This window comes from Hyperolius riggenbachi, chromosome 2 (assembly GCF_040937935.1).
Source record: "Hyperolius riggenbachi isolate aHypRig1 chromosome 2, aHypRig1.pri, whole genome shotgun sequence".
Lineage (NCBI taxonomy): Eukaryota > Metazoa > Chordata > Amphibia > Anura > Hyperoliidae > Hyperolius > Hyperolius riggenbachi.
The window spans coordinates 371,304,441-371,330,000 of record NC_090647.1 but is presented as its reverse complement, the minus strand read 5'-3'; the positions used below and the strand labels follow the sequence as shown (position 1 = coordinate 371,330,000).

Sequence of the window (25,560 nt, the reverse complement as noted above, 5' to 3'; positions counted from 1 at the left end):
GCCCTAGAAACGGCCATGATTGCGAAAACAATCGTAATTATGATGTATGAATTTTTATGTATGGTTGTAAGTAAGCAAAATTTTGCATAATTGTTTGTAATCACGATTTTTCCATTATGATCGTAATTGCGAAAATTATGCAACATTTTGCAACATTGTAATGAGCACATTACAATCATCACTACACTACTGGTCACAAACTGTCACCTGAAAGAGTGTGTCCCAATTCCTTGCCAGGGGGCCGTAATTGGAAGTGTGAAGCCTGGGTCTTTACAAAGTGGAATATTGTCCCAGATAGCTAGAAAAATGGCAAAAATCAATACAAACCAAATCAAAACAATTGCAGCTTAATTAGCTCATGAACAGTAACTGCCATTCATTGTAATGCTTGGAATACGCCATGAGTTTTTTGGGCAGGTAGATGGATGGATAGATAATTTCCAACAAGTCTGATCTGATTTTGATCATTTTTCTGATCGGTTTCCTTATAGAAGTGAATGAAAATTGATTGGAAAAACGATCGAAAGATGATGATCGAAAAATCAATCAGAAAATTGATTGACTAGTAAATCTGCCAAAAAACTCATTGTGTATTCCCAGCATTATGCTATGTTTGGAACCCTGATATGTTGGTCCTGCAGTCTTATCCACTTTTTAGGTTGGTAAAGTGGGGTTGTTATCTAACAAGTTATTTAACTTGTAACACTCAAACAACAGTTGGCACCTGTTTTCTCCCCCCACAGCTTAGACCAGGGGTGTCAAACTCAGTCACATACAGTGGGATGCGAAAGTTTGGGCAACCTTGGTAATCGTCATGATTTTCCTGTATAAATTGTTGGTTGTTACGATAAAAAAATGTCAGTTAAATATATCATATAGGAGACACACACAGTGATATTTGAGAAGTGAAATGAAGATTATTGGATTTACAGAAAGTGCGCAATAATTGTTTAAATAAAATTAGGCAGGTGCATACATTTGGGCACTGTTGTCATTTTATAGATTCCAAAACCTTTAGAACTAATTATTGGAACTCAAATTGGCTTGGTAAGCTCAGTGACCACTGACCTACATACACAGGTAAATCCAATTATGAGAAAGAGTATTTAACCAGCCTGGCGGTATGGACGAGCTCAGCTCGTCCATCACCGCCGGAGGCTGCCGCTCAGGCCCTGCTGGGCCGATTTTCTTCAAATAAAGAGCAGCACACGCAGCCGGCACTTTGCCAGCCGCGTGTGCTGCCTGATTGCCGCCGCTCTGCGGCGATCCGCCGCGAGCAGCGGCGAAAGAGGGTCCCCCCAGCTGCCTGAGCCCAGCGTAGCCGGAACAAAAAGTTCCGGCCAGCGCTAAGGGCTGGATCGGAGGCGGCTGACGTCAGGACGTCGGCTGACGTCCATGACGTCACTGCGCTCGTCGCTATGGCGACGATCTAAGCAACACAAGGAAGGCCGCTCATTGCTTTCAGTTGGCTGCATGAAATAATTTTTTTTTTATTACAAAAAAAACCCTCCCGCAGCCTCCCTGGCGATCTTATCAGAACGCCAGGGAGGTTAAGGGAGTCAATTGTAAGTTTCCCTACTTCTTCCATCTGCTGAAAAGTTTTATGGAGATGAAGATTTCATTTTGCAGCACGACCTGGCACCTACTCACAGTGCCAAAACCACTGGTAAATGGTTTACTGACCATGGTATTACTGTGCTTAATTGGCCTGCCAACTCTCCTGACCTGAACCCCAAAGAGAATCTGTGGGATATTGTGAAGAGAAAGTTGAGAAACGCAGGACCCAACACTTTGGATGAGCTTAAGGACGCTATCGAAGCATCCTGGGCCTCCGTAACACCTGAGCAGTGCCACAGGCTGATTGCCTCCATGCCACGCCGCATTGAAGCAGTCATTTCTGCAAAAGGATTCCCAACCAAGTATTGAGTGCATAACTGAACATAATTATTTGAAGGTTTACTTTTTTGTTTTAAAAACACTTTTCTTTTATTGGTCAGATGAAATATGCTAATTTTTTGAGATAGGAAATTTGGGTTTTCATGAGCTGTATGCCAAAATCATCAATATTAAAACAATAAAAGGCTTGAACTACTTCAGTTGTGTGTATTTGAATCTAAAATATATGAAAGTTTAATGTTTATCAGTACATTACAGAAAATAATGAACTTTATCACAATATGCTAATTTTTTGAGAAGATCCTGTATTGTGTTTGCATATTGTTTGCATCTTATTTGCATGATATGGTTTATAATAAACACCTTTTGCACACTACAAATTCTGTCTCAGTGTCAGTATTCTGCAAACTGTGGTCATTCTATGCAATACCTGTTTGTTCCATAACAGTAGGTCACTAGAGGTAACCCCAGTATAGGTAGTCAAAGGTACCCTCCCCAGTATAGGTAGCTCTCCCCAGTATAGGTAGCCAAAAATAGCTCCCTAGTATAGATAGCCAAAGGTGTTCTGCCCAAGAGTATAGGTAGCCAAATTTTGATGCCACTAGTTAGGTAGAAAATAAGGGATCTCAGCAGCCTCTCCGAAGTGTAAAATCTGTTACATTCCTGTCTGGGTGTGACATTAACTGATGCAGACTTAAGATGTACCACAGCAGTTGCCGTGTGCAGTTCATGTTTCTATCAAAACATATTGGAAACAATTCACTAAACATTACGGCATTCGGTAATGCAAAAAACAGAAGATTTTACCGAACATCTTCTCAAACAAGAATTCACTAAATTTATTACCACACTAAAAAGTAAAATTACCTACTAGAGAGGTAAATTACCAACTTGTGTGGTAAATACCTCAATAAATTTAGACAAGGCAGACAGCCAATAGGAAGAGCCTCCTGGTCCCTGATTCTCACCCATTTCATCCAATGCACTAGATGGTGGGACATAACAAAAAAAAAAAACCTGTGTGCAGGAGAAGGAGACATTGAAAAAGGCTTTTCTGTATACCTATAGATGTGCAAGATCTCTATACTGATACACATTAATGAGACGTCTAGTGGCTGAATGCACATCTAAAGGGATACAGGTGGTATTTTACCTCACAAAACTTAGGCCCAGTGCACACCAAAAACCTCTAGCAGATCCGCAAAACGCTAGAGGTTTTTGAAGCAGATTTTCAGAGCGATTCTAGGCATGTTTAGAGAGGTTTTGGAACATTTTTGTGTAGCAGATTTCATATATTGTTACCGTAAAGCTGTTACTGAAAAGCTGCTGTAACAAAAACGCCTGGAAAATCGCTCTGATCTAGCATTTTTCCGAGCGGTTTGCGCTTTTCCTATACTTTACATTGAGGCAGAAACGATTCTGCAAACCGCAAAAGTGCTGCAGGTCCCACGTTTGCGGTTTGCTAAAAACCTCAAACCGCTGGTGTGCACCAGCCCATTGAGATACATTAGCCAAGCGTTTTCACAGGTGGAACCAGTTTGCGAAACACTTCAAAAACCGCTCGGTGAGCACCAGGCCACACACAGGAACGGGCCGAGTTTGACATGCAAGTCCTAGGCCCTCTAAGCCCTCTAATCATTGCGTGCATTAAATCGCATTAAGGTGTGTATCCTACCTAATAATAGGCAAGTGTCCCTGCGTCTGTCCGTGTGTCAGTACTTTTTACCACTGCGCATGTGCAGGGACAAGATGCAGAGACACTGCTGAGAGCCGGAGGAGGAAGGGGCGATCGTGTATGCGTGCACGAGGCGGGCGTGCGTGAGGGCGCGCAACGGATTACTGACAGACCTAGCCCGTTTTTAAATGACTAAGTTCACTAGTGAGCTATAACTGTATTGCCATACTTGCTACTTATCATGCATAAGACTTTACACATGCTAATAATCTCTGCAATAATTCTGCATGTGAACTGACTTCCCAGCTCAGCGTTGTAACGGATCTTGTTATTCTTAGGGCCTGTTTCCGCTATCGCGAATCTGCATGCGTTTTCTGATTCGCACAACCAATTCAACTTAATTCGCTTGTTTCCACTTCTCAGGAAAACATAGCATTTTTCTGTGCAGGAAAAATCTGCACAGCAGAGCCATCAGAATTCGCACACCGCAAGGCGGTGTGCGATTCACATACAATGTAATTAATATCTGCGAGCGTTTTTGGATGCGAATTTTACCACGCATTCGCGTACGTTTTTGCCTAAAATCAATGTAAAAGCACACAGGCACTGACATGGTTAAATTTGCATACTTAAAAAACGTGAAAACGTACGTGAATTCACGGTACAATTCGCATCCGCATGCAAATTCGTTTTTGCATTTTCCGCAACGAATTCGTACCGTACAAGTGGAAACGGGCCATCAGTCACTGTATGCAGTAAGTTCCCTGATAACGTGTGTAAATATATATACACATTCTGTAGACTTTGATCAGGCTTTGAAATAATGTGTGTGTTATAGCATATGCATTGTGCATTTCAGTACACATGCATTATTGTGCATATATTATGCAACGTGCACAGTGGGAATCCAGCCTAAAGGGGGCCAGACACAAGGTGACCAACCAACCAATCGACCATCCAATTTAATTATTATAACCGAATTGGATGAAAATTGGTGCTGCCAAGTGCATGCCCAACCAACAAAGCGACCAATTTCGGGACAGAAATTGGCCGCACAGTTATTATTATTATTTAATATTTATATAGCGCCGACATATTACGCAGCACTGTACATTGTATATATATATCTTGTCACTAACTGTCCCTCAAAGGAGCTCACAATCTAATCCCTACCATTGCCATATGTCTATATTATGTAGTGTAAGTACTGTAGTCTAGGGCCAATTTTTTAAAGGGAGCCAATTAACTTATCTGTATGTTTTTGGAATGTGGGAGGAAACCGGAGTGCCCGGAGGAAACCCACGCAGACACGGAGAGAACATACAAACTCTTTGCAGATAGTGCCCTGGCTGGGATTCGAACCAGGGATCCAGCGCTGCAAGGCGAGAGAGCTAACCACTACGCCACAGTTGATCGCACATGCTGGAAAATGTCAGACCGAGGTTGGTTGGTCGGGTGAGCTGCGGTACGGCGGCCGAATTGCGAACGAGCGATGAGACAACGAAACCCCCGCCACTGTCGCCGCAATGTATAATGTATGTAATGTAGTGCATTTATACATTACCTGTCCGGTGTCAGCCTCCACGCGGTTTCCGTCCATCTCGCCGGGTTCCGCATAGACGCCGGCGGCGCTATGTCTGACGTCACGAAGGCGCATAGCGGGTGATGTCAGACGCTATGCGCCGCTAGCGTGTATGCGGCTTACCCGGTGAGATGGACGGATGGACCCGGCGAGCAGCTACAGGACAGGTAATGTATAAATGCGCTACACAACATACATTTATACATTTTGGGGCAGCGGCGAGGGGGACGCGTCGGCTCAGCCGATTCCCTGATGATTTCATGCTGAAATCGGATGGGAATCGGCCTGTAGTGTATGGGCAGATTTGATTAGAGACAAATTTATCTCTAATCAGATTCGATTAGAGATAAATTAGTCTCTTGGTCGAATCTGCCCATATTCGTTCTAATGTATGGGCACCTTAAGGTGTGTTTATAGGCAATTCCAGATGTTTTAAATGCATTTATATTGACAACCCATGTAAATCAATCTGCTCGCTCGCATTTAGATTGTAAGCTCGCAAGGGCAGTGCTCTCTCACCCTATTGTTTTTTGGATATTGTTACACATTTACTCATATTGATTCGGTCACTGTTATTACCAATTCTGTACTTTGTACTGATTCTGTATTTTGTACCAACTCTGTATTCTCTATATTGGTGTATATCATTGTCTGTATTATTTGTACACCATGTTTGTTTCTTACTTTGTACATCGCCACAAAATATGTTGGTGCATTATAAATCAATGATAAATCAATGATAATAATAATCTAAATGCATTTATTGCATGTTGGGATAAACAACTGTTTGCAAGCAACCTTTTTTCTTACTCCTTGTTCATTTTACTATCGATTACATAGCTAAAACATTTCTGGATGTTTTGTTAGTAAAATGTGCGTTGTGTGCAGAAAACAAATTCTCAAGTGGCCTTGTGACGTCCTAGCGTGGGCGGCTCCCAACTTCGCCGTGCCACCGCGATCTTCCTGGGTCAACACGGCGTCCGTCCCGCATGTGCTGCGGTGGACCCTCAACATCGGGCAGCCTTGGGTAAGCGGCTTTCCTCCCCGCAACAACTGCTCGCAAAACCTGGACTCACGCACTGCGGAAGACCCCGGTTGGGAGCGGTAAGATATAAAGTTGTGAAGTATTCGTGACCATAAGCTTATCAATAGCAAGCTGCATTTATATGTATGACACCACTGCCTGATGCCTGTTGACGGGTTTGACACTTCACTGATTGTCAGTAATGATCGCGTAAGGGAGGTTTATTCCCCCCAGAGGCGTGCATTGTTCAATGGCACACGGGGTTGAACTGGCTACATAGCTGAGCCGCCTTTCACATGGATGTCCATCAATAGCATATATATTTACTCTGGGCCCGAAGATATATACAGTCTTGGAATAGGAGTGCACTCCCGCCATGGACTGGTTTTTCTAGAGGCCTCTATGCATTGATCATTGTTTTGTTTTGGGGTATTTTTATGAATTGGTGTTTTTCTGCCTAATTGGTATAATAAAATTTTTTACATTTGTAGATTGCGGCTCCCCTATTACAATCTATTTACTTTGGTATACTTTTTTAGGATGAGACGTGCAAGACAATGAATATTGGTAGATATCCTGTTTATTGATGTTTTTTCAAATTCTCAAGTATGTTGTCAGTCTTAGGGCCCTTTTCCACTTAAAATTGCTAAATGCTAGCAATTTTTAAATCGCTAGGGTTGCTACTTTAACATAGAAATCACGAAAAGTATCTAACATGATTGGATTTTTGCTAAATCGCTATCGCTGGATCAATTTTTGCAGCAATTGTGCTTTAACCTTTTCACCTCCCCCAGCACGAGTATCTACGTCCCTGTATGTACACAAATACAAACAAATATAAACAGATGGTTCTGTTTCTATTTTTAGAACACACTGACTATATATCTCCATCTTGTGGCCAAAAAGTAAAACCACATCCAAATACCTTATTATACACCTTCCCATAGAAATATGAAATACATGTTAATTATTTTTAAAAACCCTTGGAGGTGAAAGGGTTAATGTTAAATGTCAGATCACAACAAAATTGATGAAAAATTGCAATCGCTTGTGTTTGTGATTTTCCTTTGTGATTAATAGTGGAAAAGGGCCCTTTACTGCTTTTAGGGCCCATTCGCACAAGAAGCGCTTTCCTGAGCATTTTGCGATTGATTAGCGGTTTTTAAAATCGCACCCATTCACTTTAATTAAAATCGTGGTAAAAAACGCAGAGAAATCGATGCGATTTTTCCAGTGATTTTAAAGGAATCATCAGGCTGCAACGGCTTCATCCCGATCTACTTACCATTGGCTTCCTCCAGCTCCTGTCCAGCAACATGTTCCATGACGCAGCTCCACTCACAGCCCGCGGCCCTGTATTCCCGCCGGTACTGAGGCCGACCTCAGGGTAGCCTGCGTGAGCGGCGCTGCCAATCATGGCTACGTTGTCCACGCTGTACTGCGCAGGCGCAGTAGTTCGTGGCCGTGATTGACAGCGCCGTTTGCGCAGGTGCAGTATGGGGCCAACCCTGAGGTCGGCCTCAGTACCGGCGGGGATACTGGGCCGGGGGCTGCGAGCGGAGCTGCGTCATGGGAAATGTTGCCGGACAGGAGCTGGAGGAAGCCAATAGTAAGTAGATCGGAGGGAAGCCGTTGCAGAGAAAGTGAATGGTAGCGATTTAAAAAAAAACGCTAATCAATCACAAAACGCTCAGAAACGTGCTTCCAGTGTGAATGGGCCCTTAAAGTGGAACTGACCTTAAAATGTGATACTATAAAAATATATGATGTGTTGCTTAATACTGCTTTAATAAATAAAAATGTATGTTTGTTGTAATATAAACTGCAAACCCTATTATTCACCCCGTGAGTTTTCTTCATTTATTTTGGCTGCTGTGTACATCCCTCCACAAACATGTATGCAGCCTGCGCTCCAAGATCTCGCAGATCAAATCACTGAGGTGGAAAGGGAGTACCCAGATTCTTTTTTTATCATACTAGGGGATTTCAACAGTGCTAATCTTTCCAAAGAACTCCCCAAATACAGGCAACATGTCACAAGCGCAACTAGAGAAGGTAAGACACTTGATCACTGTTACACTATGACTAAGGACTCGTATCACTCTGTCAGCAGGGCAGCTTTGGGGAACTCTGATCATGCTGTTATACAGCTTATCCCAACATACATCCAAAGACTAAAAACTGCCAAACCTGTAGTGACCACAGTTAAGAAATGGACTAGTGAAGCTGTAGAAAAACTGCAGAGCTGCTTTGATTTAACTGACTGGAATTTATTTAAAGAATCCTCCAGTGACCTAAATGAATACACTGACGCTGTGACATCATATATTACCTTTTGTGAAGAGTCCTGCATCCCCACAAAAAAGTGCACCAGGTACAATAACGATAAACCCTGGTTTACATCACATCTTAGGAAGCTGCGCCTCGATAAAGAAAGGGCATATCGTACAGGCGATAAAGTCCTCTACAAAGCTGCGAAATACAAACTGCAGAGAGCCATTACTGCCGCAAAAAAAGATTATTCTCAAAAACTTGAGGAAAATTTTTCTAACGCAGACTCATCCACAATATGGAAATCTCTACATGAAATTACCAGCTACAGGAAGAAATCTCCTCCCCCCTCACTACATAACCTGCAGCTTGCAGATGAACTGAATACATTTTATTGCAGGTTTGACACTACCAACAAAAGCCAAACACAACAAGTCAATTTGCATCTCTGCCACAGGCAAACTGAACACTCTTCCTGCCAGCCAACGTCTCCACCCCCTGCGGTGCCTCAGCAACTACACAACACAGGAGGCCAGACACAATCTATTGACCTGTCCCCAGATGTGCATGCTCTAACAATATGCCAATCAGATGTAAATGGACTCTTTAAAAAACAAAACACCAGGAAAGCAATGGGACCAGACGCTGTGTCTGCGAAATGCTTGAATCTCTGTGCCGACCAATTAGCGCCTGTATTTACAGACATATTCAAAGCATCTCTAGAACTCTCAATTGTTCCTGCCTGTTTTAAATGCGCAACTATTGTACCAATTAAAAAAAAAAAAAACCTACATGTTTAAATGATTACAGGCCGGTTGCCCTGACATCACTGGTCATGAAAGCATTTGAAAAACTGATAATGACTTATCTGAAATCCATCACAGATCCCCTGCTGGACTCTTTGCCATTTGCCTACAGACCTAACAGATCCGCAGACGATGCCGTGAACATGTGTATGCATTATGTACTACAGCATTTAGATAACCCAGGAACCTACACCAGGATTTTATTTATAGATTTCAGCTCTGCATTTAATACCATAATTCCATCACTGCTGCACAGCAAGCTCTCCCAGCTACACATACCTGAATCCCTCTGCAAATGGATAACCGACTTCTTAACCGACAGAAGACAGCGTGTTAGACTTGGTAAACTCACATCAAGCTCTCTGACAGTCAGTACTGGTGCACCCCAGGGCTGTGTGCTTTCCCCACTGCTGTACTCACTTTACACCAATGACTGCATCTCCACAGATCCATCTGTTAAGGTTCTGAAGTTTGCAGACGACACAACAGTTGTTGGTCTCATTCAAAACGGGGATGAGTCTGCATACAGGCATGTGGTGGGACAGCTTTCCTCCTGGTGCAGCAGCAACAACTTAGAACTAAATGCTCTCAAAACCATGGAGATGATAATAGACTTTAGGAGATCTCCCCCCCAGCACCTCCCCTTAACCATAAATGGATCCACAATAACCCAAGTAGAGTCATTCAAGTTTCTTGGGTCCACGATCTCAAACGACTTAAAATGGGACAACAACACTGCCACTATTGTCAAGAAAGCACAACAGAGAATGTACCATCTGCGGCAGCTGAAAAAGTTTGGCCTACCTCAAAAGCTAATGGTGCAGTTCTACACTGCAATCATCGAATCCACCATAACATCATCCATGACTGTATGGTTCAGCTCCTGCTCAGCATTAGAAAAGGGGAGGCTGCAGCGCATCATCCGATCAGCGGAAAGGATAATTGGCTGTAGCTTACCTTCCCTGCAGGATCTTTACACTAGCAGGTGCAGAAAGAGAGCGACCAAAATTGCCTCTGACCCCTCTCACCCAGCTCACTCCATCTTCCAGCGCATGCCTTCAGGAGTAAGATTCCGGTCAATCGCTACCAAAACCTCCAGACACAGGAACAGTTTTTTTCCTCAAGCGGTAGCCATACTTAATGCTGAACCACGTTAGAGCTGCTAGGACTGAAAGTAATCAGCACAGAACTAAACATGAACAATTCTCACATTGCTTACTGCCACTATACTTATAATGTCCTTAACTTGTAATATTCACACTGTCTGTCCTTGTATTGTTTTTTGTTTGTGTTTGTTAAGCAACTGCCAAGACAAATTCCTTGTAGGTGCAAACTTACTTGGCGAAAATAAATTGATTCTGATTCTGATTCTGATTCTGATATAAATATCAGATGTCCTTATTTTTGTTACTGCATTCACACTGCAGTGTGCAGCCATATGTTATCAATTTATCAAAATAGCGCTGCAATAAACAAATATATACAGTCCAAAAATTACACCAATAGTCCGAACAGTTCAATCCTAGGAAATGGTGCAATCCTGGTAAATAGTCTCTGGGTATGCGCTTTTCTATGGGGTATAGCAAGTCCCTTCTGTAAACTCTCTTTATGTAGATAGCGCTCCACAGTGTTAATGATTGAGAAATTGAAAAAGCCCCCTTTGGGACCGCACTCACCCTCTTAGGTGGACCACTGTTAGATTGGTCATTAGCGTCTCCGTAATCATCCAAGTGGAAATTGATGAAGCCCTCCGTTCGTTGTCTGGATAACGATATTGGGGTCCCCGATGTAGTCAGATGTCTCCACTTCTGGTTAGACCTCCGCTTTCCTCATAGAGGATACTGGGCTCCAAGACACCTCAAGGAATTTCTTCCATCGCATCTGTCCTGCCTGAACACGGTCCTCCTACTGCCGGCCACAAGGGGGAGCTCCGGGTGTAATTACTGATGAGACATCCTCACTTCTAGTTTGGAAGTATGGAGCTGGGAAACCTGCCGCCCGACTCCTCCTCTCCTGGCGATCCGTCTGCCATATATGCAGCCATATGTTGGTTGGCAAGTTTACAGTGCCATCCAGCTGATTTCTACTTCCTCCACCCCTCCTTCCTCAAGCAGCTCCTTTCTCCAATCACTGTGTAGTATGCAAATTAGCCTGTGGTAGTGTACAGTGTCAGTTACAGTGATGTCATCTGGCTGCGCCTGTGTATGTAATGTCTGCCTGTGTTTTCCAGCCTATCATTTTCAGCTTTTGTGTATGCTCTGCTGTCAGTGTGATTTATGGTGGTGGTGTATAGTGGTGTATGGGCAGCTGACAGATCTCTCTCTTATCAGATTCGTTAAGAGAGAGATTTGTCTCTTGGTCGAATCTGCCCATACATCGCTAGGTGTATGGCTACCATTTAGACACAAAACACAGACATAAACCCACTTATGCTAAGTAGTGTACACACCACAATACACACCACAAAGACAATTACTAAAGGTGGCCATACATCAGAAGAATATGGGCAGATTCGACCAAGAGACACATTTATCTCTAATCAGATTCGATTAGAGATAAATGTGTCTCTTGGTCGAATGTGATTACAGATAAATTTGTCTCTTGGTCAAATCTGCCCATACACTACAGGCCGATTCCCGTCAGATTTCAGCATGAAATCATCAGGGAATCGGGTGAGCCCGCTGCGTCCGCCCTGTCGCAATGTATAAATGTATGTAGTGTGTGCATTTATACATTACCTGTCCGGTGTCTGCCTCCGCGCGGTGACCGTACATCTCGCCGGGTAACAGCCGCATACATGCTAGCGGCGCATAGCGTCTGACGTCAGACAATATGCGCCGCCGGCGTGTATGCGGAACCTGGCGAGATGTACGGAAACCGCGTGGAGGCCAACACCGGACAGGTAATGTATAACTGCTCATACTACATGCCTTTATACATTGCGGCGGCAGGGGTTTCGTTGTCTCGTCGCTCGTTCACAAATCGCCCGCTGTACCGCCACGCACCCGACCAACCAACTTCGCCCCGACATCTTGCAGCATGCGTTATCAACCATGTGGCCAATTTCCATCCCGAAATTGTTCGCTTTGTCAGTCGGGCAGGCACTTGGCAGCACCAATTTTCATCCAATTCGATTATAATAATCGAATTGGAGGGTCGATTGGTTGGTCAGCTGATGTATGGCCACCTTAATAGCTGAACAGCTGAAAGGTGGGGGACAAGTCTCAGATGCACAAATCAGCAGATGTGAGAGGACAGGAGTGAGGCCAGCTAAAGAAATGCAGGTGTGTGTATACACATACACACAGGCGCACACACACACAGACACACACCCCAACAGACACAGACATACGCGCACACACAGACACACACACAGGCACACAGACACACGCACACAGACACACGCACAGACATGCGCCCAGACACACACGCAGACACAGGCACGCGCACAGACACAGACACGCGCACACACACACAGACAGACACACACACAGACACAGACATGTGCACACACAGACAAAGACAGACAGACAGACACACACACACACACACACACACACACACACACACACACACACACACACACACACATACCTGCATTTCTTTTGCTGGCCTCACTCCTGTCCACTCACATCTGCTAGGCTCCCTGTAGTGCTGTCTGCTTGTTTCTGATTTTCTCCCCCTTCCTCTTTGCTGGGCTCTCTCTGTGCAGGGAGGGTGTTTCTTATCTGTGCAGGTCTATCACCACTCAGGTCCATCTGCTGGGCTGTCTGTAATGCTGGGCATACACGGCTCGTTTTATATTATCAATCGAGCCGCTGATGGCTCGATTGATAATATTCAACCTGTCCGATACCCCGCCGGATTGATTCTGCGCTCGATATCGGCGGGGAGAACAATGGGAGCAAACGAAACGCTGATTAGCAGCGCCCGCGGGAACGAGAGGTAATCGATCCGCGTGCATGCGCACACGTGGACGATGTTATTTCTCTGAAATATCTCCGCTTCCGCACCACGTACACTCCCCAAATTTTCAGGGTAGGGAGGGGACCCCCCGATCTAGCTCTATGCCGAATTGCAGCCCCCGAGCCCCGCTGGTTCCCAAGACTGATTACAGCAAACCTATCTCGGGAACCAGCAGGGCTCGGGGGCTGCAATTCGGCATAGAGCTAGATCGGGGGTCTCCTCCCTACCCTGAAAATTTGGGGAGTGTACATGGTGTGGAAGCGGAGATATTTAAGACGTTTTACGTGGCTGCACAATTTAATGGGACGCAGGCTCCTACTGCGCATGCGGGGCTGCCCAATCTAAGGGGCTGCCCATTTTGTCACTAGACTGGACTGTTGCCAGAAGGCTACGTCACAGGGGGATCGGGTTTGTTTAAAGATGAATCTCATAAATTATATTTACATGTTTTTTAATCTGAAATTGTACCCTTTTTTTTACTATGAATTTTAAGAAGGATTCAGTTGGTATATTTTAATATTGTGAGTTCAGTTCCTTTAATCAGTGCAGTTTCTGAAAGTGAAGGTGTACATCTCCTCAGGTGACAGAATATATTGCACTCAAATTTTTATGCTTTTTTTTTCTATGTGGGTGATTGCCACCTAGTGGTGCTTTGGTGGTACTGCTCTTAGACATGCAGAAGCTTAGTTTAAAGCCCCATATACACTATACCATTTTTTGTGTGATTCGATTCTATTCAATCCAACATGTCCGATCAGGATTCGATTCGATACAATTTGCCATTGTTTTGCAATAGCAAATTGGATCAAATTGATTCCCGATCGGACATGTCGGATTGAATCAAATCGAATCAATTAATCGAATCAGACAAAAAATGGTATGGTGTAGATGGGGCAAATTCCAGGAATTGACACTTACCAAAGTAGGCGGAAGGCTTTCGATAGTATAGAGCCTTCCTGTTCCCCAACTCAGCTTTGGTTACATGGGTTCATATGGGCTGACAGTACTGGAATAACCGGCCACATGGAGGGATGGTAAGACAATATACTATCCAGAGCCTTTCCTCTACTTAGGGAAGAATCAAACCCCAAGTAAATTTCTCAGGTTTCTCTTCAGGTTTGCTTTAATACAATGTGCTTTTACTTTAGGAGGCAAACTAGTGCAAACTAGTGCATTTACTTTAAGATGCTTGAATGCTTTCTTTGCATGGAAGAACATCCACGGCTATAATGACTAGGTAATTTCCAGCAGAGTTACTCCAGGGATTTCATCTGACTGCCACCTGAAGATTTTTTTTCCCTTTAACCACTTAAAGGGAAGGTTCACGCAGTTAAAAAAATCCAAATCCACTTACCTGGGGCTTCCTCCAGCCCGTGGCAGGCAGGACGTGCCCTCGGCGCCGCTCCGCAGGCTCCCGGTGGTCTCCGGTGGCGCGCCCGACCTGGCCAGGCCGGCTGCCAGGTCGGGATCTTCTGCGCTCCAAAATGCGCCTCACGGGGGCGCGCTGACGTCATCGGACGTCTTCTGGGCTGTAATGCGCAGGCGCAGAACTACTACGCCTGCGCAGTACAGCCCTCTTGAGGCGCACGTTGAAGCGCAGAAGAGCCCGACCTGGCAGCCGGCCTGGCCAGGTAGGGCGTGCCACCAGAGACCACCGGGAGCCTGCGGAGCGGCGCCGAGGGCACGTCCTGCCTGCCACGGGCTGGAGGAAGCCCCAGGTAAGTGAATTTGGATTTTTTTTTTAATTTTACCGTGGATCTTCCCTTTAAGGACAACGGGCTTAAACCCCCCTAAAGACCAGGCCAATTTTTATAAATTAGGCCACTGCAGCAGAGATCTCTGTTGGTGGGCTATGATCACTCCCAGGATGTTTACATTTTTTTTGCAAATAATTATAGCTTTATTTTTTCAATATTTATTTATTTTGTAATATTTATTTATTCTGGGTGGGGGCATGGTGGCTGGGTGACGTGGCAGCCGGATGTGGGCGGGTGCGCTGTTTTGGGGGCGGTGATGGGCGCGCTCCAACTACGTATGCGGCGAGTATATTAGAGACTCTTTTGAGTCATGAGTTTGAAGCCACGCCTTCCGAGAAAGATAGCAGACGCTATTAAAACATGTCAGGGCGCCACGTGGCCATTAGCTCCTGATCTCTTGGGGACACCTCTCTATCCCCATGCTCGCTTGCCTGCCTGGTCTCTGCTACAACAGCCGCATGCATTACAAACCTACAGCCATATTGGATACCAGTACCCTGCAGATGCCTTTCTGTATGATGTGGATCCAGTGTTTGGATTGTTTGGCCTTTGTACTACAATGGTGAGCAATACGATATAATCAGTATATCTCCTCTCATGCATGATGCTTACCTGCGATTTGGGAAATCATTGAGAGAGACTTGAATCACTATGCAGCTGATCATCCTGTGCTTATGCATTATATGGAACTTTGGCTGCTTATAACACTGATGCTGTTCTGCTGCTGCATTGATATTCACCACGCTATGTTTCATAGGCTCTAACAAGAACTTTCTGCTGCTTTGGCTGTTTATGCTGCTTTAATCTTTCTACAAGAATTTGCTGTTTGAACTAATAAGATAACAGAGGCGCCAAAAGGATAAAAGGAACTAAATGAGCTTAAAAACCAAATTGGTAATAGAGGAGGCAGTGGTGGACTTACCCCCTCCAAGCAGACCACACGACTGTAGACCTCTTCACAGAGGCGCTCAGCTTTGATGTTACTAGCGGATGCTTTTTTGTTTCTGTCTGTGTTGCCTGGGGAGGCGGGTTTAGCCTGCGAAGAGCGTTGCACTTTATTTTGGAGTGCCCAATGGACGTTTTTTGACTGAAGGGCTAGTCATGTGGTCTGCTTGGAGGGGGTAAGTCCACCACTGCTTCCTCTATTACCAAATTGGTTTTTAAGCTCATTTAGTCCCTTTTTTTTTTTTCAAAATAAGTTTTTATTGGAAATTTTTAACACAAATAAACATACAGAGAAGTATGACATGTAGAAAACAGTGTGTACAGCATCAGATATGAACTATGACATATAGATGAGTTCGTGGTATAGGTACAGTAGTTCATGTTATGGGCATGTTTTGGTTGAAGATAACATACAATAGATGTGAACCTAGTTTTCTCTAATAGTCTTCAATGCAAGTTTCTGGATAAAGGATTCATAACAATATCATTAGATAGTAAGAGTTATCTATCACGTGTATAGTAAGGAACTACAAGACATCGTATATGTACCTCAGGTAAGTAAGAGGCTGATGTACACCAAAACTTAATTATATTTATAAGAAAGTAAGAATGAAGGGTAACTATAGTAAAACATATATAGGAAGACAAGAGGAAGGGGGAGGGGGGAGTGAGAGAGAGAAAGGGAGCGGGAGGGGGTTGGAGAAGGGAGATTTAGGGTGTAGGGGGGTATATCTGGTCCCGGTCGTACTAACTTTATGATCTTGGTTAGGTTGGGTCCTGTGATGTATTCCTCATAGACGGAGTAGGATCTCTATGTAGAATGGTCTTGGCTTTCTCTGAATCTCTAAAGTCTATCCATATAGACCATTTAGTGACAAAAGATTCAACTTTGTCTGAGGTTGGGGTAAATAGGTCTTCCATGCGCATAGTACTGTTTATCTCTTTGAAAAGTTCGGCCATAGTAGGTATTACATCAGATTTCCAGTGTCGGGCGATTAGTAGTCTTGCTGAGATAAGTAAGATTGGAGTTATTGATTTTTTAATAGTGGAGGATCTACCGGGTAGTAGGGTTAGTAGTGCCGTTGATGCTTTCAATGGCAAAGACTCACAATACATCTGCTTGTGGATCTCGAATACCTCCACCCAGAATTCTTGTATTCTGGGGCATTCCCACTAAATGTGGATATAAGTTCCTGTAGCTTGTAGACACCTCCAACAGCGGTCCAAGCTCTCCTGGTTGTATTTAGACACCTGAGATGGTACTCGCTACCATCTAGCAAATATTTTGACATTTCTCTCCTGAAAGTTTAGAAAGACTGAGGATTTATGTGTTAGTTCAAAGATTTTTTCCCAGTCTTCTGCGGGAAGAGTCTGTCCTAAGTCCCTATCCCAGGCATCTGTTAACTTGAGGAGATCTTTCTCACTGTTAGTGCATACTAATAGGGAGTAAATCTGAGAGACTTTGTGGTTTAAAGAGGATGTGGTAGCACATAATCTTTCAAATGGCGTTAGGCTTCTGTGTATATTAGTTTTGGACAGTAGAAGTTTGTAATACCAGGAAAGCTGGGACCACATCAGCCAGTTCACCTTGGGGGGGTTCTGGAGGTTACCTATACTTTCTTTGGGCATGAGCCTATTAGAAGTGATGATATGTCTCACTTGGGGCCAGAATTTCCTATCCCAGCCCAGGTAGGAAAGTTGTTGTACTCCTGTAGCTAGGTTAGGATTATCTAGGAGAGGGGTAAGTGGGCTATAAAGAGTGGATAGTTTAAGTCGGTCTCTGATGTCACGCCATTTTCTTAAAACAATTTGGGACCAGAAAGCAATATCATCAGGTGCGGGTTTTAAGTGTGGGGGTATCCATAGCAGAGCTCTTGGATCTAATTTGGATGTGGCTGATTCCAGTGTGACCCATTGTTTGCTGTCTCTATCCTGGAACCAGTTCAGTATATGCGTTAGTAGGGTCGCCTGGTAGTATGTTTTGATGTCAGGTAAGCCCATGCCCCCTTCTGATTTAGGTCGTATAAGGAGTTTAAATTTTGTCCTATGGGTTTTACCTAGCCAAATAAAGTTTAGCATTGTCGATTGTAATTTTTTAAGAAAGGGGGAGGGAAGCCCAATGGGTATAGCTTGTAGTATATAAAGGATTTTGGGGAGAGTGTCCATTTTAATAACGTTTATGCGGCTAGACCAGGTGAGTCTGAGGTTGATCCAGTTATCTAGTTCTTTTTGGATTTTACTGAAGAGTGGTGGGTAGTTGAGTTGGAATGTTTTGCTGGGATCATTGGGTATTAAGATTCCCAGATATTTAATGTGATTAGGCTGCCATCGGAAATTAAAACACTATTTTAGAGTGTTAATTGTTAGTGCTGGGAGATTTATATTTAGTGCTTCAGTTTTTGTGATATTAATTTTGAAGTTGCTAACTTCTCCGAATTTATTTAGCTCAGAGAGAATGTGTGGGAATGCAATGTGGGGGTTAGATATGTATAATAATAAATCATCTGCCAAAAATGAGATTTTAAAATGATGGTCCCCTACTTTCACCTCCTGGATTGAGGAGTTCTGTCGGAGCGCTATTGCTAGATGTTCCATACAGATTACATATAGCAAGGGGGATAGTGATAGTGTCTAGTACCGTTAGCAATTTTGAAGGCGTCCGACAGGGTCCCATTAACTCGAACTCTGGCACTGGGATTATGGTATAGTGATAGTATTTTATTCATGAAAGCCTCTCCCAAGCCTAGCTGCTTAAGGGAGAGCTCCAGAAATAGCCAGTGGACCCTGTCGAACGCCTTCTCAGCATCTACAGATATAATACAGAGGGGTGAATTAGTTTTCTTGGCATAGTGAATCAAGGAGACAGTCTTCAATGTATTGTCTCTAGCTTCTCTCCCTGAGACAAAGCCTGCCTGGTCAGTGTGTATAATCGTAGGGAGTAGGGGTTTAAGTCTTTCGGCTAGCATTTTAGCAAAACGTTTTAAATCTATGTTGATCAAGGAGATGGGCCTATAATTTACGCAGTAATTTGGGTCTTTGTCTGGTTTGGGAATAACCATGATATGTGCCATCGTGGTTTGAGGTGTGAAAAAATGGGAGTCATCAATTGAATTGAATGCCTGTAACAATATTGGAGACAAGAGCGTGGAAAATTATTTAAAAAAGGTTCATGAGAGGCCATCAGGTCCAGGGCTTTTCCCTTTTTTAAAAATATCCAATACAGGCCATCAATTCAATTTCCGTAAATTGCTGATCTAATTCTGTGATAGTTTCAGGTGATAGTGTGGGCAAAGGAGTAGCATCAATATACGAGGCTATTTTATCTTTTAGTTTGATTGGGTCCAAGACATGGAATTTCCCTTTAAGGTTATATAAGGAGGTATAGTATGCATTAAATTCTTTAGCTATGTCAGATGTTTTAACTTTGGTCTGATTTTGTGAATTTTTAATGGAGAAGATATTTGTGGAGGGAGTAATTGGGTGAAGGGATTTAGCTAGCAGGGTGCCGCATTTACCTCCTCGATGAAAATACATACTTCGGGATTTCTCTCTAGCTATCAAGGTATTTTGGTCTCTTAAGGATAAGAGGGTTTGTCTGGTATTGGATAGTTTGAGGTCTATGTCAGGTGAGTATTTATCTTTTAGTTTGTTCTCTAGGTCTTCTATCTCTAAGAGTAGTTTGGAGATTTGCTCACTGTGTTCCCTTTTGAGTCGAGAGCCATGGGAGATGAAGACCCCTCGTAGAACACATTTTAAGGCTTCCCACTTGATGGCGGGTGAGGTTTCATCGTGATTGTGGTTAAGGGAGAAGTTTTCGATGTTTTTTTGGATGTCTGCTACACATATGGGGTCACGAAGTAAGTTATCATTCAGCCTCCATTGGCTCTGGGCCCCCTGAGATCTATGTAAAACAAATGAGCAAAAGATTGGGGCGTGGTCTGACCACAGTCTGATGCCTATAGACGCCTGGATATTCCTGTCGAGGAGTCTCTGAGAGGTAAGAATATAGTCTATTCGACTATGTGATTGGTGAACAGGAGAGAAAAATGTATAGTCTCTATTTGTTGGGTAGAGAGTTCTCCAGGCGTCTACCAGACACAGAAACTGAAGTTTAGATTTAATTTTTACTAGAGCTTGTTTAGAAAGTGACGTTCGTTGGGAGAAAGAATCTAGTATAGGGTTAAGGCATAGGTTGAGGTCGCCTCCCAGGATTATGTTGCCCTCTGCAAATTGTGATAATTTATTTAAATATGTGAGTAAAGTAGTACCTTGGTTCTGGTTTGGGAGATATATATTTGCCAGGGTATATTTAATTTCTTGAATTTGTATTATGAGAAAGATATATCTTTCTCGAGTGTCTATCTGAGAGTTAAGAACATTGAAGCTGAGGTTTTTGTGGAATCCTATAGAGACTCCTTTAGATTTGCCTAGGGGGTTTGGGCAGTGGTACCATTTGTTATAGTATCTTGATTTGAATAAAGGTATTTCCCCTTCCCTGAAATGGGTTTCTTGTAGGAAAATGATGGAGGCGTGTTGTTTGTGGAGGTGGTATAAGATCTGGGACCGTTTGTTGGGAGTGTTAAATCCCTTGACGTTGTAGGATGCTATAGTGCAACTATCCATAGTCTGAGATTGGTGGCAAGTAAGTAGTTATTAAGATATCATTCACCACATAAGATCTGACTGGTATCTTACCTTTAGGGAAGTCGACATCCCCCCTACCGGGGAAGAACATGCGGGGGGAGAGAGGTGTAGGTGAGAGAAGAGGGAGAGACAGAAGAGAAATTAGAACTATAAACATAAATCTCAGGTCTAGGGAGAGCCTGAGTAAAAAACTCTTGAAAGTTGTCACACATCCTGGTTGAAACCGTATGATCGGTGCCATCAGGATGAAGGATTTGGTGGGAGATGGAAGCCAAATGTCCGTTCCATTAGCTCCCGTCAAACCAGGACTCCATTGTATAAACATTAACACATTCTATCTAAAACAACAATTTTTTTGTGAGAGACATTTACCCATGTCCATTTAAATTCAATAGAAACTAGGGAAACGTATCCAAGCCCAGTGGGGTCCCCTGCATGCGAGTGCCCAGTGGGTCCGGCATAAGATGGCGTGAAAGAGAGGGGGGGGGAGGGAGGGCAGGGGAGAGGGGAAGGGGACCTAGAAGACCCGGGCCTAGGAGAGTGTAAAGTTAGGGGTAATATTTGAGGCTCGGCGGGTATAAGTTATATATTGGTGAGAAAAGGGGCTTCATATGTACCCTGTCACATTGCTATATTGACCACTTGGTCTTCAGGTCACTAGATATTAGAGCTTGAGTATGTAACTCATCCCCACCCCCTCCCCCACACACCCACACACACATACACAGACACCCCATCTGGGTATACCTGCCCATAGCGTTATTCAGAAGTGCAATAACTATGGATTAGGTATAAACAAAACAAATGAAGTTAACTTCCGCCAAAGGCACCCCTGTCTGGCGGTATGGTCAGTCACAATGCCATACGAATACAGAGAGGCTAAATGACTATGTTCTCATGTTCATAAGTGACCTTACAGTCGCTCAGAACTGCAGGCTATGGTAAGATTATCTGTCAATGTTGTTTCTAGTGGGTCTGCTGCGGTTCGGGACCCTTTTCCACTTCTCTCTTTGTGGTAGAGCTAGAGTGTCGGTGTGGATTGGCCATTCCTCTAGAGTAATTTCAGGCAGGTCAAAGGTTTCTCTGACTTTTAGTAGATCTTTGGCTGAGTTAAAAGTCACCGATTTGCCGTCTTTGCTGATAAATATTGCAAAGGGGTATCCCCAGCGGTACTTGATGTCGCGGTCCCTTAGAGCATCTAGCAGTGGTCTGGCGGCTCTGCGGAATGGCAGTGTGAGACTAGATAGATCAGGCAGTAAATGGATTTTCACACCATCAAAGTCTATGTCTCCTTTCTGGCGTGCAGCGTTCATTATAGCATCTTTTTCTTTGTAGAAGTGAACTCTGCAAATAATGTCACGCGGTTTGGCCGGGTCAGATCTTGGGGGGCCTTCCGCTCTGTGGGCTCGGTCGATTTCAATCTTGTTGTCTGCTGGAGCATCTAGAAAAAGATTGAATATTGCTTCAGTAGTGGCCATAATGTCTGGAGCTCTAGTAGTTTCAGGAACACCTCTTATGCGTATATTGTTCCTTCTATGGCGGTTTTCCAGATCGTCAATTTTCATATATAGGGCTGCAATATGTTCAGAGTGGGCATTGACAGTGTTGGTTTGCAGTTTTAGGGAGTCGGACACTCTTCTTGTGTTTTTTCCACCTCCTCCACTCTGTGTGTTACATGTGCAAAGTCCTGTCTAAACTCAGCCATATCCTGCTTGTATGTTTCCATTATTCTAGTGAAACAGTTTTCTAGATCCTGTTTGGTAGGGAGAGACCTAATATAGTCGTGCAGCTCAACTTCTACATATGATTCCGCACCATCAGACAATGAGGGAGATGCCAGACCTGTGGGCCGCTTAGGCGAGGGCTGTGTTGAGTAAGTCTCTACGGGAGTGGCGCTCTCATGGCGCGAATTGTGGGCTTGCTGGGCAGGAGATATCGGCCTACCTTGTGGAACCTTCGTAGGATCAGAGTTCTTTGGCGAAGACTTGTCCGCCTGAGATGGCTGCCTAGGGCTGGCTTGTTGGGAGGGTCCCCTTGCCCCCATTCTGGGTGATGCCGAGGTGGTGCTGCTGCTCGGCGAGATGGGCGGGAGGCCATGTTGTTCGCCCTGCGGCGTTTCGGGCCTCTCCTCTGGGAGCTGCGTGCGCTGTTTTTTGTCCGGAGGACTGTGAGGTTGGTCAGACAAGCTAGCTCCTTTTGTCCCCAGTGTTGTGGGTGAACCCTTTGGCGAGTAGTTTTCCCTTGGTGACTGGGAGCCGCAGGTAGCCTTGCCGCGTGGAGCCTCCGCCATGTTGGTGTTCTCCTGGTCCTGCAGTCTTCTCTCCAGCGGCCTGAGAAAGCGCTTGATTTGGGAATGTGACGGCGTGCTGTGCTGGGTTTTCGTTCCCTTCTTTCTGCCTCCACCCATGGGCTATTTCAGTGGGTTTGTGCGTGTTGTTTTGAAGATTTCGAGTCTGGGCTGCTGGAGCTCAGCGTTAGTGCGTCTTCACACGGCCATTAGCAAGCCACGCCCCACCATTTAGTCCCTTTTATCCTTTTGGCGCCTCTGTTATCTTATTGCTACATTGAGTCCACCCTAGGTGGAGGGTTGTGCCCACTTCCTTCTTCTGCTACAGAGGGCGATTTTTTGGTCCTGGGTGGGGTCAGGACGGTCTCCCCACCTGCCTTGACAGTGGTTGCCTGGTGCCAGGGCAGTTTCTAGGCCAAATTGCACCCAGGCCGAGGGGGTAAAAGTTGTGCCCCCCCCCATGGAGAAACGGGGCTGCCACCAAGCACCACTCTGCCGCAGTGCAACTAGTCCAGGCTACCTATACTGTCTGGGGGCAACTATTCCAGGCTACCTAGGTACGCCACTATGGGAGAGGACTGCTGCACGGCATAGAAGGTTAATATAGAACTGGTGGTAGGATTATTGGTCACCAAAACTGATTGTTCTTGCTTGGTGGGCATTTACCAAATGCTGCCTAAGTTTTATTTTTTCTATGAAATGCATTAAAAGCCAAAGCATTGAAATAGTACGACAACAGGTATTCTTACATGCTGTGTTGTGATCAGGGGCAATTCAGAACCTTTTGTTGCCCGAAGTGAGTTTTTAAATAATAATCATTTCGCCGACCCCCCCCCACACACACACACACACACACTCCTAAAATTGTATATAAAAATTAGACATTCCTGTCAGTTAAAAGTTTCTTTTTATCTCTACTTCTCAGCACAGATGAGTCATTTTTCTCCCAAATTATTGTTACTTAAAACACATTCACAGTTACTGTGACAAAGATCACAGGAAGTGCTAACAATGACAGAAAGCAATAGTTACTTCCTGAAAAAATGTCCCATCTACAAAGCTTTATCTGTGATGTGTCTCACTTTTACTTGACACAGCGCATTCAACTTGGCACTCCCTTAGAGAATTTTTTAAAACGCATGTGTTCATAATCTTTAGTGACAGCGGTAGAAAGCTGATTTTCAGATTTTCTACTACACAGAGAAGGAGAGAGAGAAATACATATATATCTTTCTGCACTGTCCTGGTTTAAAGAGAAACCTGAGATGACTTAACAAAAATATTCATAAATACCCTGGGCTTCTTCCAGCCTCCTTCGGCCTGAATGATCTACTGTCCTCTTCCACCTCCTGGATCTTCCATTATGGCTCCCGGTAACTTCAGGAGTCGGGGCTTACTGCACATGCATGGCCGTTGCCGGGAGTATCCTGCGCATTACTACTGTGCAGGTGCAGAATGTTACCAGCCGCCAGAGCACAACGTTGAGCACACATGACCACCCTGCACCTGCACCGACTGGCCCTGGGAGCTATAACAAAGAAATCCGGAAAATCCGGTGGGGGAGCAATCAGGCCGAAGGGAGCTGGAGGAAGCCCCAGGTATGTATCATTTTTAGTCATCTCAGGTACACTTTCAAGGTACAATAACTAATAAAGTTACTTCAGGCTCCAATTGCCATCATATCATGGGCTTGATGCACGAAAGGCTGGTTAATTTGCGGCACATGGTAATTTTACCAGTACTAATAGAAGGGAAGTAGTTCCCATTACACTATTAGCAGTAATGCGCATTATGACGTATGCTACCGTCCAGAGAGACGTGTGTGTTACCCCGGGAATGCATGTGGCACTAATAGTGTAACAGGCACTGCTCCCATGGCCTAAAAAATTTAAACTTTCCCGCCTTTTGCAGGCTCTGTATCACAATACTGCACATTTAAATGTGGGTGTCAAAATCTAGCATTGAAAGAAGTCCTGCAAGCTTTAAGCAAAGTACTATGTATAGTGGAGTGCTGCCTTCTGTGTACACATAGTACTTTGCTTAAAGCCTGCAGGGCTTCTTTCAATGCTAGATTTTGACACCCACATTTAAATCAGCAGTATTGTGATATAGAGCCCGATTTGGAAAAGGTGGGTAAGTTTAATTTTTTTAGGCCAAGGGAGCAGTGCCAACTTCTGTGTACATAGTTCACTGTGTGGAGGCAGGACCTGCCTGGAGGAGGCACCAGCAAAAGCTCTCCTATATGGGATAGAACGTGATTGAGTGGTTACCTAATGTGTATACTCGAATACAAGTTGACCTCGTGTATAAGTCAGTTCCAATATTCAATCCTCTTAAGCTGGATTTTTTTTTTGACTCAAGTATGACTGCACTGCATACAGTAGTTCAGCCATTAACCCCTCCTGTCCCTTAAGTGCAGCCAATACCTCCTCCAGGCCCCCAAGTGCTGCAATTAATCACTCCCCTTCCTGCAGCCCAGTAATTCCCCCCTGCCCCTTTCCTTGTTATTTGTTGTGGCCAGGACTTTCAGACGTGTTTTCTTGGCATTTCCTTTCCTCAAAGTATCACTTTCCACTGGGTAAATTGCTGCAAATGGGAATGTCCCTATCAGTACACACATTACTCAGTGTGCTCAGTGTTGCCCGTGACTTGTGTATAAATCGACCCCTATACTTTTATGAAATGAATCAGATTCAAATTTCTAGAC

The 25,560-nt window shown here is 44.3% G+C and overlaps 1 protein-coding gene across 1 annotated transcript in view; it reads right to left on the bottom strand.

The window, feature by feature from the left end:
- PPM1J (protein phosphatase, Mg2+/Mn2+ dependent 1J) overlaps nucleotides 1–11,382 on the bottom strand; it is a 146,390-nt gene extending 135,008 nt beyond the window's left edge. Inside the window, exon 1 of the mRNA XM_068265574.1 lies at nucleotides 10,931–11,382. Coding sequence (XP_068121675.1) covers nucleotides 10,931–10,980 — 50 coding nt within the window. The 5' untranslated portion in view covers nucleotides 10,981–11,382. The remainder of the gene's footprint in view (nucleotides 1–10,930) is intronic.
- Between the last annotated feature and the right edge of the window lie 14,178 nt (nucleotides 11,383–25,560).